This window comes from Polistes fuscatus, unplaced genomic scaffold, assembly GCF_010416935.1.
Source record: "Polistes fuscatus isolate 324 unplaced genomic scaffold, CU_Pfus_HIC Scaffold6, whole genome shotgun sequence".
Taxonomy (NCBI): domain Eukaryota; kingdom Metazoa; phylum Arthropoda; class Insecta; order Hymenoptera; family Vespidae; genus Polistes; species Polistes fuscatus.
In genome coordinates, this window is record NW_025113140.1 from 8,658,183 (window position 1) to 8,677,610 (window position 19,428).

General features: G+C 30.7%; 1 protein-coding gene and 1 long non-coding RNA gene across 3 annotated transcripts in view; both read right to left on the bottom strand.

Annotated features, from left to right (window-relative positions):
* Nucleotides 1–1,526: 1,526 nt before the first annotated feature.
* LOC122522801 lies at nt 1,527–5,126 on the bottom strand. The gene is made up of 2 exons (XR_006305168.1): nt 4,710–5,126; nt 1,527–1,594 (listed from the first exon to the last, which is right to left on the bottom strand). It is a non-coding gene; the product is annotated as an uncharacterized LOC122522801 (long non-coding RNA).
* A 33-nt stretch (nt 5,127–5,159) lies between these two features.
* The window catches only part of LOC122522800 (protein phosphatase 1 regulatory subunit 3B), a 29,716-nt gene continuing 15,447 nt past the window's right edge, over nt 5,160–19,428 (bottom strand). Inside the window, exons 2-4 of one of the 2 annotated variants that reach the window (XM_043644064.1) lie at nt 8,396–8,650; nt 7,522–8,034; nt 5,160–5,607 (exon numbers count right to left, since the gene is read on the bottom strand). In XM_043644064.1, coding sequence (XP_043499999.1) covers nt 5,404–5,607; nt 7,522–8,034; nt 8,396–8,644 — 966 coding nt within the window. In that variant the 5' untranslated portion in view covers nt 8,645–8,650 and the 3' untranslated portion in view covers nt 5,160–5,403. Of the gene's footprint in view, nt 5,608–7,472; nt 8,035–8,395; nt 8,651–19,428 lie in introns of both variants that reach the window. The other variant, XM_043644066.1, reaches the window with a different exon arrangement.

Below are 19,428 nucleotides of genomic sequence, written 5' to 3' on the forward strand. Positions count from 1 at the left end.
TAAAATAAGATGATAACTCGTCGTTTCTTAATCATTTCTATATGCACACGCGGATATTTGGTTATTTATTTATTTATTTATATATTTATAGTTGTAGTTATAGTTGCTCAGAGTTTCGCAAAAGTTCGACATTTCGAACTAGCCTTTCTCTCTTTCTTTTTTTTTTTTGTTTTATTTTATTTTTATCTTTTTTCTTCCTTTTTTTTATTTTTTCAAGCACCCAACCAAAGGTTCACAGTCTCTTCTTCAATTTGTCTATTTTCTTTTTAAATTTCTTTTCACCTTATCATTCTTCTTTTTGTTTTTATGTTAAAAAACACGAGTATCTTGTTCAAGGCCAGTCACTTGCATGAGGAACACTTCAATAGGAATAATGCGTGCGAACTTAAATGTAATATGTACGCGCATACACATATGTATATGTATGTATGTATGTATGTATATATATATATATGTACATAGTATTTTGTTTGTTTATAAGTATATAAATATACTCTTTATTTTTAATCTCTATGCGTAGAAAACGCGATTAATGCGATAATAACAGCAGCAGCACTTTCTTTTTATATATTTCTCTTTCTTTCTTTCTTTCTTTCTTTTCGTTCTATAATATCTTCTTTCAAGGCTGACAGTCATATTTGTTAATATTTTTCTTTTATAAATAATCACAATTGTAGCGTTAAAAAACATCATCATCAGGTTGCACGTATAAAAATCACTGATATTATTCGAAGAAAAATGGCATTGGTTTTTGTTGTTGTTGTTGTTGTTATTATTATTATGCGTGCAAGTTTTATTGATTTTCTTTTTTATTCGAGAGGAACATATGATATATACACATATGCATGTGTATATCTCTCGATTATCCTCTTATTTTTTTCCTCTTACGTTTTTTTTTTCTTTTTGTCGAGAGAGAGAACATAATTTTTGTATAATTCGGTAGTTCTTATTGTATTTACATATCACGTTAAGATATCGTCGGTTAAATATCAAAAAATAAAACAAATAACAAACATTGATAGGCCGTAGGGAGAAATTAGATAAGGGGAAGGGTAAATAGATAAAAGATAATAAAAAAGAAAATAAAGATAAGGAGTCGAGGTGATATATCAAATTATTGTAATATATATTTGTATAGTTAACTTTTGTCAGATTGGTTTTTTCGTATTACAAAGCATACACATACATATATATATATTTATATACATATATGTGTGTGTGTATCTGTTTTTTTATTTTAATTATAAACTTGATCTTTTCTTATCTTTCTTTTCTTTTTTTTTAAGGTTGGTTTTCTAGGAACGGTCAAGAAAAAGATAATAATTAGAGGAAGAAATAGGAAGGTGACTATCACGATGATAATGATGATGATAATATCGAGAAGAAAGCACGATTCGACGATAACTAGACTCAGTTTGTTAGTTAAAATTATCGTAACACGCGAAACTTGTTTTAATTAACAAACGGATTTAACGTACGGACGAATGGATACGATATATACGATCATTTAACCTAACTTGCTTGAATATCATTTTTAACTCTTCGTTATCTCTAGTTGTAATGATGCTGTCCCAATCCTGCTGCAACTTGCTATCTACAAACACACATATCGAAAACATTTTATTAGTTTAATTAAATCTAGAAACTAACCTAGAAAATGTTCATTATTTTATAAAACGATTATTAGATGTAATATAATAATCATGATATATAATTATAATAAGTATATAATAATTACGATAAATCTACTTCTAATCATATACGTATTATCCTTTCTATTAATTATTAAATCACCTCACGAGAATAGCTATTAAATAAAAAAAAATAAAAATAAAAGAAAAATAAGACAAATTTTACAAAGATGCATTTCGAAAGAGAGAGAGAGAGAACAAAAAAAAACAAAAATAAAAATAATAAAAATAATAAAAATAAGATAGAAGTAGAAGATTCAAGATAAAAAGAGAGAGAGAGAGATGAAGTGCAATAAGGACGAGGTAGTTCTTCTTCCAGTGAAGATTACTCTGAACGACCCACGCGTCTAGACGTCTTAAACTTTTTACGGTGCTTGCACGAGGCGTGGTGTATGACGCGAATGTTCTGCAGTTGGAACAACTGCTCCAATATATATATATATATATATATATATGATCCAGTGCCACCACTTTTCAACCACGCCTCGACTAACACATAAACGTATATACAAGCTTTTATCCTGGATATACCTCGTCCTCGATATCCCTGATACGTTCAAACGTATATTATACGAGTATATATGTGCATGTGCATCGATAACACTATTTTCTATTATTTCCTCGATCTTATAATATTGCAGAGTATATAAAAATATAAATAACAATTTATAAAACGATCCGATCCTTTCTTTTTATATTATTATTATTATTATTATTATTACTTAAAAAAATTGTATAATCATAAATTAATATTCTATTTCGTATATATGTGCACCGAGTAAGATTTTAATAATAGAAAATATTTAAGATTCGTAGATAAAAATTATAAATCTATACGTTTGGATGACAAAGTTTTCATTTAGAGTAGACAGATAATATCCCATTAAAAATTCATAACGATATGATATATATATGAAAATTGACAATGAAAAATGACAATCTTATAATATTGCAGAGTATATAAAAATATAAATAACAATTTATAAAACGATGCTATCCTTTTTTTATATTATTATTATTATTATTATTATTACTTAAAAAAATTGTATAATCATAAATTAAAATTATATCTCGTATATATGCATTGAATAAGATTTTTAATGATAGAAAATATTTAAGATTCGTAGATAAAAATTATAAATCTATACATTTGGATGACAAAGTTTTCATTTAGAATAGATAGATAATATACTATTAAAAATTCATAACGATATGATATATATATATATATGAATATTGACAATGAAAAATGGCAAGTAGGTTAACGCGTTGAATAATTGAGATTTTGCAATGGAACTTTTTTTGAACGATGAATTCGAATTGAGTTTCGCACAAACCGTCTACGTTCAACCTATATTGCCAAGGTCTAATGCCCGAAGCGACAAGGATAGAAGTCAAGGTTAAGAAGAATCGCATGAAACATTTTGATCGGTATGTCGGATATGTGTGTGTGGTGTGTGTCAAACGACGCATTTCAATGTTTCTCCTAGATATTATCCGTCGAGGAAGACTGGCAGTAGGCCAAGGACCTCTTTTAACATATATATTCGCAAAAATGAAACTAATTTATATATCTCGGAAAACTATCCTCTCAATTATACCGATAACTGTGACGAATTATTTCTAAAAGATTAGTCAAAGATTTGTCACGCATTATCATTGAAATTATTGTAGAAGAAAAAAATGATTCGAAAGGATGAGACGTCCTATAATTCTAAACTGTTTTCTTTTTTTTTTCTTCTTTCGGTGAAATAAAATTTCTACGAGATGTTCGTAAAAAATTTGAGACAAATTGTAGACTAAGCTTACTAAGTTTGGGAATAAAAAAACAAGACAGTCATATTGATCTGTTTGTTAATTAATTTAGAATCTTTTGACCTCGTACAATAGCCTATTTAAAAATATCCTAATTAATTATTTATATATGCCTGCGATGAATCACGTGACACGTGATTTGGTCGCGAAATTGGTATAGGAAAATTTCGAGAGAATTTAAAAAAAAAAAAAGCAATAAGAGAAAAGAAAGGTGAAAAGAAGAGGAAACGAGTAAGTCCAAATCGAAAATAGACACGTGTACGTAGTTGGAAGTTCTTTAAATAGAATACATTATCGACTTTTTGAATATATTTCTCTCGATACGAAACTTCCGGCTGTGTTTGATCGATTTCGAGTTCGCAATAGAAAAAGAAAAAAAAAAAAAAAACAAGGAAAATATAAATAAAAGTAAAGAAAAGAAAAAAGAAAAAAGAAAAGAGAAATAAAACCGAGCACAATCGTAGGTTTGATGCTCAGTCACGATGGTTCTGCAGAACATAAACATATAAACGATGATCGGTAAGATGAAGTCAGCGTAATCGTTCGTCGTTCGTTGGTTCGTTGGGTTCGTGAGTCTTCTAACAGTTCTAACGACGACCTTAGGTAAAGGCGATTAGAGTCGCACGAGTCTTCCCGGTCGCGCCTGTTATCGCAGGACTACAGTGAATTGTTATTTATAGAGAGAAAGTACATATATATCTGTGTGTGTGTATGTGTGTGTGTGTGTGTATACGATCACGTGAAACACGCTTGATACCTTCCTCCTCGAGTATCGTTCGAAAACTTTCCTCGAACGTTTCAACTTTGTTCGAATTACTCCGAATGATTTGATTTTCTTTTTTAAACATATACTCCAATCAAATGATTCCATTCGTTTTCGTACGATTCTAATTTTAACTTAATTAAAATAACTTTGTTGTATTCTATTTTTTTTTAATATCAATCTTTCAGTATATACGTATACCTACATACGTACCCGTGTATTGTAATATTATTTCATGTATAATTTGTTTAAATTAATACGTCGAAGTATATGGCATGAAAAAATTGTCATTAGAATGCAGTTGTGTTTTGTCGATAAATAATTGATTTCTCTCTCTCTCTCTCTTTCTCTTTCTTTGAATGCATTTCTTTGAATTTTAAATCTTTCGATGCAATAAAATCAAAGATTATATACTATCATAAAGATAATTAGATGCTTACCATAAGAGCTATGCGAGCACCAATAACTGGTTTCCACCGATCCGTGCTACCCAATAGCCCGAAGTCTATAATATTTTCTTTCTCTTTCTTTCTCTTTCTCTTTCTCTCTGTTATTCTTTTACTATTTGTCAAATATCTTCTCACATATGCCGCATATCATCCATTTTCTTTTCAACTAACTCATCTCGTCCGATGTCAATTATTATTACGATCCACATCTTCGTTATCGTCGTTGCTTCTCGAAATTCGTAGGGGGATAAGAAAACAACAAAAAAGAAGATGAAAAATAGAAGAAAAATAAGGACGAATATCAGTCTCCTCTTCGATTATCATTTTCCATATGTTCCTTTTTTGTTTGAAAAAAAAACCGTGCCAATATTATTTCTCTCTTATTTCCTATAGTTTGCTTGTTTCTCTCTCTCTCTCTCTCTCCCTCTTTCTTTCTCACTCTTTCTCTCTTCGTCTTTGTACATCATTGAAAGGGAAAAAAAAAATAAAAGTTTAGTCGCTCCACCCTCTCACCTCATCTGATTTCCCCACTCCAGTTCAACCCCATTCTCCCCATTTCAGCCCCCCCGTTCTAACGGATTCGCAGCTCGATTCTTATTAACTCCAGATTATTATACTGGATTATGTTATTCGTACGTTTTCGTACATCGTTGACGAGGGATCCACAATTAGGGGTTTATTGTTTTCACCAATAAGGAGCATCGTTGGCCAAATGATGCCACGATGCAAATTCACTCCACGTGCGAACGTTGGCTCGCGTTGCATCGGATACACGGGGTATATTCAATCCGTTGTTGTCACCGTTGCTCATGTTGCGAATATGGTTGTTCGGTAATAATCCATCGCAATTTGCTGCCGAGAGATCGTATCGCTTGGCTGGCGCTCTTTGCTGAAATATTAATAATAACAATAATTAATTTCAATTCTTCCCTTGTTTTTTCTCAAGATATTGTTATTATATTATTATGTTAAAAGAAAAGTGTATTTTTTAAACGAGAGAGAACATGGACTATTTTAAATAATTCGATTACGTTTGATCGGCGTTTATCAATTCTATGGGTCGTATCAATGAAATATTAATTCGCTCGTATGTGTGTGCGATCGTTTATGCGAACGAATCGTATGTATGAGTCGCTAGTAACAATCGGATTAATTATTTATTTGTTAAAGATTTTCAAATAATTCTCGTCGAATGAATTAACGATATTAAAGTAAACGCGTGTATTTTATAGATTAAAAAAAACATAGAAATGGTAAGATCGTTTATTTCTATCTTCTTAAATTTCTTAAAAATATTTTGTTAGAATTATACGTAAACGGTATATTCCATAATAACGATTATTTAAACCGGAGAGAGAAGTCAAATGTAACAATAATGTACATTAAATAGTAAGTATTATAAATAGAAATAAGATAAAAATTCTCATCGGTAGTGGTGTCGTAGGACGCGTATTTGAAGAACGAATGGTCTCTCTTTGATTGGTGATCTCATTGACACGAAGTTTCTAAAATTACACCTCTCGATCGATACAAATTGGAATAAGCGTTGACTGTTGGAATACTTTAAAGGCCATTGTTCTCTCTCTTTCTTTTTTTATTTTTTTTCTTATCACGTGATTCGATTTAGTAGTAACGTAATTTATAATAGTTAGTGGGGCGTTTCTATATACGATGTTTATACGAAGTAAGCCAATATTACAATCAATTGGCTTACACTTACTGTGATTTAACATTAAACCTGCCAACCACGTGAGGTCAAATGACCGCGTTCTATAATTTATAAAAAGAACAAAAACAAAAAAAGTCATAAATTATACATTATTCATTTATAAATAAAAGAAAATATTTTTTCTTCGATATTTCCAATTGACCAAAATCTTATTCTATATTAAGATATATGTTTATTATTTTTAAACGGTCATTTGACCAATCGCGAAATGAATATACATGAAGTGTGTCCATGTATTCAAATAAAAGTTTGGTATTAAATAAAAAAAATTCAAAAGGGAAAGAGAGAGAGAGAGTATTCGCTTAATATTAATAACGCGGTAAATACGTGCGACGCGATTTCTTCTCGTTTTCCCAGCCCTCTCCTTTAGCCTAATGCAAAGTTCACCGAGCAAAGAGAAAGAGAGAGAGAGAGAGAGAGAGAGAAAGAGAGAGCTAAGTAAAGGTCATCATCTCTCTAAGAGTGATCCTTAAATAAAACCGTGAGAGACGCGGGTCTTGGCGTGTCAAGTAAGTAGTAATCTCGACGTATATACACGACGCGATAAATCGAAGAAAATGATACTAATCGTAAGAAGAAAAATGATCAATTTCCGTTATCTTTATGAAGGCGTATTTATCGCGATCGATAGTCGAATTATATATATATATATATAAATCAAATGTATTATACACATATATGTATATATATATAAATATGCCGTATATCAATTATATGTAATATGAAGTATGAAATTTAGAAAAATGTGATTAATTTAAAAATACTACGCGTATAGTATGTCTATGAATTTATGATAACGAAAGAGAAATGAAAAGTTGGAAAGTTTGACGAACCCTGATATAAAGTACAATATAATTATAATATAAATATAAATGAAAATTATTAATTTCTTTTTTAGATATGCTAAGAGCAAGGCCTTGTCAAAAAAAAAATAATGTCTATATATTATAATATAGCACGTCTATATAGGATATCTATACTTAAATATACATTTATTGTATATATGTATTAGTACAAGACCTTACCCGAGAAACCCGTTTTTGTCAATATTCAAAGAGAACGAGTTGAACACACCTCCTGTCTTTTCCGGACAACATAATTTTTGCCCTCGTTGTTGTCCCAGAATTCCCTTCCGTCCGTACGATATCTGACGCAGAATTCGATAACGTCAGATTTCAATGGCAACGTAAGTCGAAAACGGAAGGTGTCGTAAAGGATGAGCGCCGGTGCACCTGGTTGCTCAACGTAAGTGCAATAATTGTCTTCGTGGGTATTCCAGTTGTCGTTGCTAGCTCTAACTATGACCTCCTTGTCATAAGCAAGATTTCGCACTTTCACTGTACCAACCAATGCTTGCTCGGATTCTCGAATAATCACGTTCTCCAAACTGACATTTTCCTGATCGAGTTTTCGACGAAATGCGAGATAATCGCTGGCTGGCTGAGGAAACGTAACTTGCCATGGTGGTATCGTATCTTGCGTTACCTCGTTGTCGATTTTTGCTCTCAACAATCCTCCTGTTACTCCTTCTATGTATGCCGATGTCCACAATGGCGGTACGTTACTTGGCTCCGACATTACCCGTACCTGTCGTTTCAAAATATACGTTTCATTTATTTTTCAATTTCAATACCGTTAATGCGCACGAGAATTGTCCAATTAATTCGAACAAATAATATTTCAACTATGACAGATTTTTCAAACATTTTAAATAATAATAATCATAATTTCGTAAAAATATAACGAGAAATTTATTTTATATATAATATATAAAGCGTGAGAGAGGAGAGCGTAAATGTTATTATATTAAAATTAATATTTTTTTCATTGACGGTTCTTTTATTACGCATTGAAATAAAATTGTAATTTTTTTTAAACAAAAATTCTTGTCTATAAAAAAGAAAGAAAAGTCCAACAGATATAAGCGTGATTATAGCATATGTTATACCTGAGTGAGTGGACGACCACGATCATCGGCAAATACGACCTTCTTTTTCTGCTTGTTACTGCTGTTATTGTTGTTTTTTATACTGTTCAAAGGCAATGAACCAGTGGACAGGCATGGTCGTATTCTGGGTGGTACCGATCTTGTGGTAATCGGCGGTGCTGTGCGCACCAGAGGAGAGTATAACAGTGGACTGTATACCGGAGGACTGTGCCCCAGGATCAGTTCAGCTGGCATCGCTATGGAACACATTTAGATCTACAAACAAACAAAATAAAAAACCAATAATAGGTGTTACAATTATCATATGATAGAACCAAGAACAACGAATCATAAAAATAAAGAAAGATGAAACTTGGTCTACTTGATTCTTATGCATCAATGCAATCGTGATCAATTTCAAAATGTTTTCTTTTCTCTCTCTCTCTCTCTCTCTCTCTCTCTCTCTTGTTTTTTATTTCACGTATGTAAATTACAAACTCACAGATTGGGATTGTAATATTTTTCATTTATTTCGATTTAAATCACTCGTCCATTAACTCATCAAGAATATTATCTTTCTTTTTCTCTGGATAGTCGTATAAATATTTTTCAGTGAAAATATGGATACGTATATATAGCCTCAAGTAAAACGGTCAAACGGGAATGTTTAAGCCGAAGCAGTACTACCATATACTCTATATCGAATGATAGATATAGAAAGAGAGTGAGAAAGAGAGAGGAGATAAAAGATAATCGATCTATAGATTATAGATCACACAAGACCTGTTTCATACTCGGTTCTCCTCGCGAGGACACCTGCGAGGAATTATCGAGCTTGGATATATTATTTCTCGCTTCTATAATCCCCTTCCCTCTTCCCCCATCATCATCATCATCATCATCATCATCATCATCATCATCCTCCTCCCACCCTACTTTTTTCCTATCCTTATCTCACTGTCATCGATTATTATTTATATCTCACGGTCGATCGAACCTCTTCTTCTTCTTCTTCTTCTTCCTTTTCTTACTTCCACGGCAACCTCAGCAACAACGTCAACGAAATAAAAAAAAAAAAATAAAACGAAGAATAAGAAAAGTAAGAAAAGAAGAATGAATAAAAAATAAAAGGAGGGCACCGTGTGCGTAAATCGAGTTTGTGCTTGATCATATCGTTCCTATTATCTTTCTAAACGTAGATACAATACGTATGTATGAATAACGTACGATGAACTACGCCTACGTATCAAACGACAACCCCTCCCCCCCTCCCCACCTCACCTTCACCCTTTTTCTTTTTTCTCTCTTCAATCCTATTCTCTCATGTTGCTATATAAAACGAAACACTTGAAAAGAGTTAAGAGGCGTGTACCTATACTTCTTCTTCTTACACTACTACACATACACACACACACGTGCACACGTACATTGCAGACAGAGTATGATTACGATGACAACGACGACGACGAAGACGACGAGATTGAAACGGGCACTTGGTACCGTTTTCCTTTCGCCCTTCTTCCTTTTATTTCGACCGGTTACCAAGGTAAATCTTCACGTCTACCAGACTAGAACCAAACAGGCACGTGTGCGACTTCTGAATCGACGATGCGCGTAAAAGAAAAGAGAGAGAGAGGTAGATGCAACTTGGATGTTTAGAGTTCGGCCATGTTGTTTTAAAATCATACGCATACAATCATTATTATTTGATTTCTTTTTCGGTAGATAATTAATTGGTTATTTATACTAAAAAAAAAAAAATAATTAACATTTATTAGAATATTGGGTTAAATTTAAAATTGTAAGATAGTTTAATCAATGTTCTATAGGGTAATTGTTTTTTGTTCTTCAAATTGGAATTGTGGATGTTAGTTACTTATTTATACTAAAAAAAAAGAAAAAAGAAAAATTAAAATTTATTAGAATATTGGGTTAAGTTTAAAATTGTAAGATAATTTAATCAATTTTCTATAGGGTAATTTTTTTTTGTTCTTCAAATTGGAATTGTGGATGTTAATTACTTGTAATGTAACTTAATAAATTTTTTAAGGCAATTTTTGTACGTAAATTAGAACTGTCCGTTGACTATTATTCTTCTTCTCAGATTCAGCAATCTTATAACTCGCACAGATTTGCAAAAGATAAAAGATTTGATTTAATTTCATTAGAACGTATATTTGTATTACTCCGTCAATTTTGATCGACATAAAAATGTTTTATTATGTGCGAGATCAGACTGATGCAAGGCCAAAGAAATTTAGCAGGATGTATTTTTATAAACAAAAGTGTCACGTTTTCGCGATGTCAGACGTTTGCAGACGAGTAACCGGAAGTTTTTATAAGTGTAAGTTTTCATAAACATTGAGATAAGATATTAGTCGTTTGATAAATACCCTAAAGTAACGGTTGTGCATCTTATTATTAAATGAAATCGCTAAGTGAAATATTCCAGACCTTCGACGAAGAAAATATTCATCAATGAAACAAAAATAGAAATAAACTTATGCAATTGTTTATAAACTGGAAGAATCTTCCATTAGAGAAAAACATTTGTTTACAATAATAACAATTTGTAATCTATCGATCTTTTTAACAATAAATATAATTGCATTAAACTAGATAAAAGACAAATGTCAATTGATTATCGAAAAAAGACATCTCCGTTTATCGAATTATCAACTTGTTTTGCCAGAAATTCTCCATCGATATCTTAAAGTGGAATTTACATGGCCTTTGATATTTCACAAAACACTTTGATAATAATATGAATAATAATAAACAAAATCAGCAAATACTGTTTGGCACATGCAAGAATTTTTTAAATGATTATTTCAATAAATTGTAGATATGAAGGAAAATAAGGTCAAATGCATAGAAAAAATGTACGATCTGTTACATAAATCTGATCAATCGAAATTTCATTTTCGTTTATATCTCTTATTTAATAGAAGAAAAAATTTAATATCTCTCTTTCTATCTGTTTTTTTCCTTCCTTTAACGATCGTTGCCTAACTTTAAACGCAAATTTTACAAGAAATAATTATCGCATGTATGTGTTTATGCACTTCTAGTTCTCTCTCTCTCTTTTTCTTGCATAATCAAGGTCAACATTTAGGTATCTAATAGCTGGCACATTATCATTGACACTATCGATAGACTTTGTTTACTGAATGTGCATTTATTTTTATATAAAAATATATTGCAACGAGTAAAGAACTTAAAATCAAAGTCGAACCACTTGTAAAAATAGCAAACTGTAAATAGAAAAATATTCTTATTTATATATATATTTACATGCGTATATGTTTTTATAAAAAAATGTCTCGAAGATGCATCTCGGACTCGTCTCGTGTGCAAGAAATCCTCGTAAGGAAAGATACCATGTTCGTGTGCCAACTGAACGACAAATTTCGATCTAAAGATGGAAAGAAAAAATATATATGACCTGACGAACAATATATTTCATGTAAACAAGCCAAAAAACTGGGCTCAAAATTCTTTGATAATTTAAACAATAATTTCATTATTTTTCTTCGAGACTCATTAGACTCGGATTTTAAAATCACAAGCTTGGCTTGAAAAGTGATAAATTTACTCGAAAAAAGTTTTTGAAAATGTTAACCCACTCTTAAAAAAAAACACGATTATTATAATATTATTTAAATAACATATATTAAATATATCGCGAATATTTCGTTAGATAGATGCGTGATTCTTCTTCTTCTCGCGTGTTTTACGATAGGACACATTTGCAATGACAATAATTTAACTTTCATATCGATATCTCTCAAAAAGACAAAACTTATTTCAGGAAATCACGATCTTCGATCGTGCCGATCTTTCGATAATAAAATATCTAACGTCAATAGCTTGCTTTCCTTCTTCTAAACTTTCCTAGAACGTGTCTCGATATATTTTATTTATATCTTCTATCATTTCAAGAACAATTGACGTTGGAATTCGAAAGATCCGATCTCTTGTCTCTTGAGACTTTCTTGATCGTTACGTACACACACACATGTGTGTGTGTAGGAATTCTATATTATATATTTATATGTATAATCCCACACACATCGAATATAAACCTCTTTTAATTTATTATCCAAGTGACTCGTATATCCAGGTTTGATGATTCAAAAAATCCCTACGCAAATTTTAAGCTCTGATTGCCGCTGCTGTTGCTGTATATTCATAGTTGTAACAATAAGGATGGATCATCGTAATCGTCATCGTAATCGTCATCGTTGTCATTCGTATGCATCCAACTTCGAAATAAAATGACATTTTATTTCGAATGTAAAATAGTTGAATTACGGAGAACTCTTCGTTTTATTTGTACTTTGTACGTAGAATAATAAACATTTTATGCTCAACAAATATAAATATACTTTTTATATATATACGCACGTATGCCTACTGACCATAAGTTAGTCAATATTTCTTCATATTTTTTATATTTCAATATACTTGTAAATTAATTTTTGGTTATATTACTTTTCTAGAAATATCGTATTTTTCTTCGTATATAATAAACCACTAATATTAAATAACATATTTATATGATATCGTAATTATTTGTAAAAAAAAACATGGCCCAACATTTATGTAAATAATTTTCAAAAAATTAATCAATATCTTTTTGAAAACTTTCTAGATTATAATTTTTGTTTAAAATTTTCAAATTACGAGCCTAAAAACACACACACACACACTTTTGACCTATTCTTCTTAAAGCATATAAAATACGTGTATGTGCGTATGCACAATAAACTTGTAAACGGTAGTAGTATACGTATAAATGCATTTAAAATACATCCAAGAAAATATCAAATGAAGAAATGACCTTTACTTTTTTTTCCTTTTTTATTTGACTACCGTTGAAGGACGAAAAAGTCAACGAAACGGGAGTCCATCGAGTTACTCGTTTGTACAAGGAACGTAACCACACACACACGAGCGTGCATACATACACACACGATGCATACGCGTGTATATCAAATACATATGTATAAACCAATGTTGTCCTTGACGACAATTCTTTCACCAATACAAAATTGCTCATGATCGAAAGATATTATTTATATTTAATTAAGTCATTTATTTATAACATTTTTCTATCGAGATCAACAACAACAGAAATATTCTACCAAGTATTACGCTTATGCACGTGTATGCGTTGCTATAACATCTATGCAACATCTTCGTAATTAATTATTAAACGTATTATCGCGCGAGATGTTTTTATTAAAAAAAAATGGAAAAAAGAAGAAACGGCAGATAATTAAAACCGGTATCGGTTAAATACCTCGCGAAAATATGCCGAATAACGAATTGTAATTGTTGGTAATGGAATAAAGTCGATCTATCGAATGGGAATCATCCATCAATCGTACGAGAAGTAAATGAACGATAAGAAGCTTATATTATCATTTTATTCTGACGAAAAAGGCTTATCGCGCTCGTATTTTTTTTTCTTTTCCAAAAGAAAAAAGAAAAAAATAATCGACAAGATGATAAGGAAGGTAAAATTGGATTGATATGAATAAAGTTAAGCGCTCACACCCCTTTGCAACGATGTTTTTTAATGTTTATAAAAAAAGGATGAAAGAAAAAAGAGGGACAGATTATTACAAGTAAATAGAACGAATATTACAAATTCTAAGAGTTACACGATACACAAGCAACGAGAAAAGAGATAGCCCATGTTCTACAAGTGGACATACATGTATCATATATATGTGTGTGTTTGTGTTTGTGTGAAATAATATATGTGTATTAAGTATGTATAAGTTTATCTTTCTCTCTTTTTCTTTCGTTTCTTTTTCCGTTTCGTTCCTAACTCTTTTTCTATGTTTTCCTTCGCGTGACCATGGGATACACCTGGAGATCTCTATCAACGTGTTTCGTACATAATATGGCTACCAGAGTTCATATGGTGCTTCGTCTTCTCGTGCTTGGAGAGATCCACGAGACCACGACCTTCCTTAATCTCAAGCATCTTACGAGTTAACGATATGTTCCTTATTATATAATACATATGTAAACACACACACCCACCCACACACATTATTCGCGATTGATATTTTTAGAAAAATTATCTATCCGTGTAATATAATAATATTATAATAATGATAAAATAATAAGCTTCTCTTTTTATCAGTGATCCTAAATTACCAAAATGTGCGAGAGATTAGGTGGTAGTGATTATTAAATGAAATTAATTATTTAAATTAAAAATATAAAACAAAATTATATATATATGTATTAAAAATAATTAGCAAATATATAATTAACGGGGGTCAAACGCGTTAACAGTTATTAATTATTTTATACAGATTGAATTGAATTAAAAAAGAACAACCTACAAATATAACGATACGTTGAAATAATAAAATAAATATTGCGAATGAATTATAATTATTAGAAAAAATAAGGGTGAAAATAGATAAAAAAAGTATAAACAGTATTTTTCACGTACTTTCTTTCTCGCAATGAATTAATATGAATTAGTCCATCTATCGCGAAGATAGGAAAATAAAAAATAAAAAAAAGGAAAGGGAATGAATAACAAGACATAGTTATACTAGATATAGTATAGTAGCAAAGTACTAAATTGTAACGTTTCGTAGATCAGTCTCCTCCGCCTTTTGCTCGGCAAAGTCCGAGGAAGAAAATTGCGCAGTCGTGTGGACTATTTCGGACAATCTCGTATTAAATTTAGACGAGTGCACCGTCTTAGATCGAGTGAACCTCCACGGAACGTCACGCCCTTGGAGCGAGTCCAATCGTCTTGAAGCTTCTTAAAGGATCTACACATATATGCTTGTATATATATGTATATAGTATATGTATGTGCATTTAAGTTCATACGTGTGTGTGTGTTCGTGTGTGTGTATGTATAATATTATTAAGGGAACAAATCAAACCTATCCGAAGAAACATAGACGCCCGTTATATGACGTAGAAATAAAAACCATAAAAAAAAGAAAAAAAAAAAAAAAAAAAGAAAATGTTAAAAGAAAGAAGACAAGAATCTTCTATCCGCAAATTGGTATGCTTGGAAATAGGAAAATCCTGAAATAGGAAATTGGTGCCGATCTTCCTGGCGTCATCGAAATCGACGTCTATGTCGGCGTCGGCGGACCTTTGGATTGCTTCCAATTGTCCGAACTGCGCCAATTTCGTTGTGTGAAAATCATTCGGGTCGTTTGAAAAGACGAAATGATACTACCTACCACGCGTTTACTGGATTTTCAAAGAATTTTACTTGAGATTTTAACCGGACCAATGTCATTTTAAGCAAACGTTATATCTTATATTATCTTCGACTATATTTTTTTTGTTAGAATATATACACGTTTATTATACAAATCGCGAATGCGTTTACGGGAATAAGTTTAATGCGCGTGTGTGAACATTTATTTCTGTTTCTGTATTAGTAATTGGTATTATTTTAATATCCTATTTTGAACGTACGCGAAAATAGATAACCAACATTAGTCATAGAAATGAGAAGATTAATGATCGGTGATTTTCTACAAGAAAATCTTCTTCTATATTTTTAGCATTATTCGTGCCTCGAATGTGTATCTATCTATGTGTATGTGTGTTTAGTATAATAACGTTTAAAGGATGGTCTCTCATTAATTACTCAAGTAAATCGTAACGAGAAAGCGACCTTAATGTTAGCAATATAAGACTGGTAATCGTTCATGAAGTTCTTCCTTGTATTTAAAGAGAGAGAGAAAGAGACCCTCATTTGTAGTTAAAATCAATAAGGAAGCTTCCACCCTCGATGGTTTCATCAAGTCCGATGAAGAAGAGAACTCTGAGTTGCGTAGGCGTTAATATATGCATTCGAATAGTTAGATCTTCGAGGAGATAAATTTGAAAAGATAGACGAATTGATTTTGTAATAAGAAGAAGAACAAAGAAGAACGCGATGATGAAATTGATCGCGTTGAATTTAACGGAAGTTACTTTTAAAAAAAATGGAGAACGCGTTTGTTCATCTTTCCACTTGTTTATTTCATTATTAAAAATAATTTATTCTGACGATTATTTGATCGAAAGAGAAAAATAAGTTTAATAATTTGTATCCGATTAAATGAAATTGTAAGATATATTTAAAAATTATTATACACAAAAAAGAAAGCATTTAATATTTGACATTAGTAATAAATAAAAGTATTGGGGAATATATTTTGTATTAATCAAAAAAAACAAGAGAGAAATATTTGTTGTTAATATTTAAAAAATGTCGACATTATTCAATGATCAACCGAGTATTCTTATATACTAAAGGTGAACGGATTAACGTTCACGTTAGCTCTTCGAGGATTAATAGTCTTGAAACGTTTCTTCGTGAAGATCCAGTGATCGTAAATCACTGGTAACAAGTATAGATAAAATCGAGTCATGTATTTTAACGGAATTTGCGTTAAGATCTATTAGATTTCGAATAACATGCACGATCTAGCTAATTTACCTTATGTTCATTTAATTTAACTTAAGCTTCGATAATTGATAAGAGATTAGAGTTTTAATTCTATAACAACCAAAATCCCATGCTTTCTTTCAATAAATTCTCATTTAATCGTATTAAAGCAAATCTATCGCGAACATAATCACGATAAACGAATTATAAAATCGTGAAATATTTAAAATCGATTTTTTATATCGCGATACGTTTGATTCAACAGTTCTTTTAACCAATTTAATAATGCGTATACTTAATTATTTATTTCGCCGTTTATCTAAGAAAAATTTTTACCGAGAATTACGAATACGTCTTATCTAGAAAATGAAATTAATATTAAGATTAAGAAAAAAAAAACAAACAAACAAACAAAAAAAACAGAACAAAAACAGTAATATGAAAAAGACGTTCGCGAGATAGATAAAAATGTCGTACGACGCAGAAAAAAATGTTGCCGATTCGTGTTGCGTCGACTAATGTAATTTCTTCTTTTTCTTTTTTTTCATTTTTTCTTCTTCTTTTCTTTTTTGACTTCGTCGGTATGACATGACTTTTATTTATTACTCGACGTACGTGATATTTCCTGATAAGGTAGTCCCAATCACCGTCACCTTGTCTGTCATCGTGTCATCTCGCTCGTATTTTGGATCACTGCTAAATAAGATCAGAGTGCATAACATGTCTTCCATGACGGTCAAATTTTCTAAAAGTGTTTTTGAATTATCAACGAATTTGACAAAACAACAAATTTTTGTATTATCTTTCTCTTCCATTCTCCTCTCTTCTCTTCTCTACTTTCTCTCTCTCTCTCTCTCTCTCTCTTCGTTTATTTTCAAATAACGATTATAATAATTCTTACGAATTTATTTATAACTCGAACTAGAAATTATTTCCGTCTCCATCTCTCCTCCAATTACATTTGTTATTTTTATTTATAATCGTTATTACAAATAACTACTAAACATCCAATTATACGAATCCGAACGATAAACAAATTTCGTTCTATTTTTAAAATTTTTTTTTTCGGCTCGCCTAATAACCCCGAAGATTATGTCTGATTAAAATATTCTACAAAAATAACTGATAATATGGTAAATAAAACGATATAAAGAAAAGAAAAAATGTAGTAGATATTTTTTGTGCATGTAATTTCCGCGATTTAGAAATAACTGGAATATTTTAAGATTCGGCTAAGCTATTATCTTTGTACATATTTTAAAAAGAGAAAAAGAAAGAGAAAGAAAGAGAGAGAGAGAGAGAGAGTGGAAATTTTAGTTCATATTTAAAATCGACTAATTGAACCAAAACAAAAAGTATACGAAATTGATAAAGTCATATATACATAATTTATTATCCAACGGTAATAAAAATATTTTATCATTTAACAACATTAATTACTTCTTATCGAATAAATTTATCTTTAATATATAAAAAAAATGAAATCCCCGAGATCGATTACTCTTATTAAAAATTTTCCAATAGATACCAAAAATAAAAAGAAGAAAAATAATATTTATTATTATTAAAAAAAATGTTTAATAATTTATATTTCGTTAAATAAAATCGTAGAACATTTTAGAATATTTTCTATTAATTTTTTGTCGATCGAATTTACAACTAAACAAACATAGTTAATATTTGAGAATTGAAGTACAGTTAATCCACTTTGGTTGCAGAAAAGAAAAAGAAAAAGAAAAAGAAAAACAAAAAAAAAAAGAAGAAGAAAAATCATCGTAAAAGTATAAAATATTTTCGTATATCGTAGGAAAGCATTTGAATAAGTAAATCGCTTTTACGTATTATCCATATTCGATATTTTTATCGACAAGTCCGATATTTATATATTTTATTTAGTTTTGTCGATATTTACTCAATACAAAAATGTGTACTTACGTGTGTATATTCGCGAACACACGAGTAAAACATATGTTAACAAACGTTTTGCATTCGAAACGTTTACGTATAAATCGAGAAAGAATATTCATGATCCTCGGAAGGAAATTTCCAAAACGTATGTATTACGAAATTCTTTGTCGGCATTTCTTCTCCTTCTTCTTTTTCTACTACTTTTTAAATATACATAAGTATGTCGACAGTCCGCAGTAATAAAAAACAACAAGTCTGACCTGTCGTTCTGAACAGTTGTTAATCGTCAATGATGTTCAACGCGGTAGATTAAACTCGATATTAAATATAGATTCGCGTATCGTAAATAGAGGAAAGACCGGTTCTTAAATTTCGCTTCTGATCAGACGACGAGCGCGTGACAAGCAACAGGAACGAACTTACACACAATTACGTTTATTTAATACGTAGTCTTCCCTCCTCCTCCCCCTCCCCGTCAACCATGAGAAAGATTTAGTTATCTATATCAGTAAAAGATATAAGTTAAACGAAGTTTATTACTTAACCTAATTCCCGTTATTTTAACTTTTACCGCGTAGAGACACCTTTAGTTTTTGTTTTTTATACGACACTCGTAATATCACACACGAGTTTAAATATCCCGGTTTAAATATCCGTTTCGCAATAGAGATCGGAAAATTAAATGATAAATTTAAATATTTACGAATTT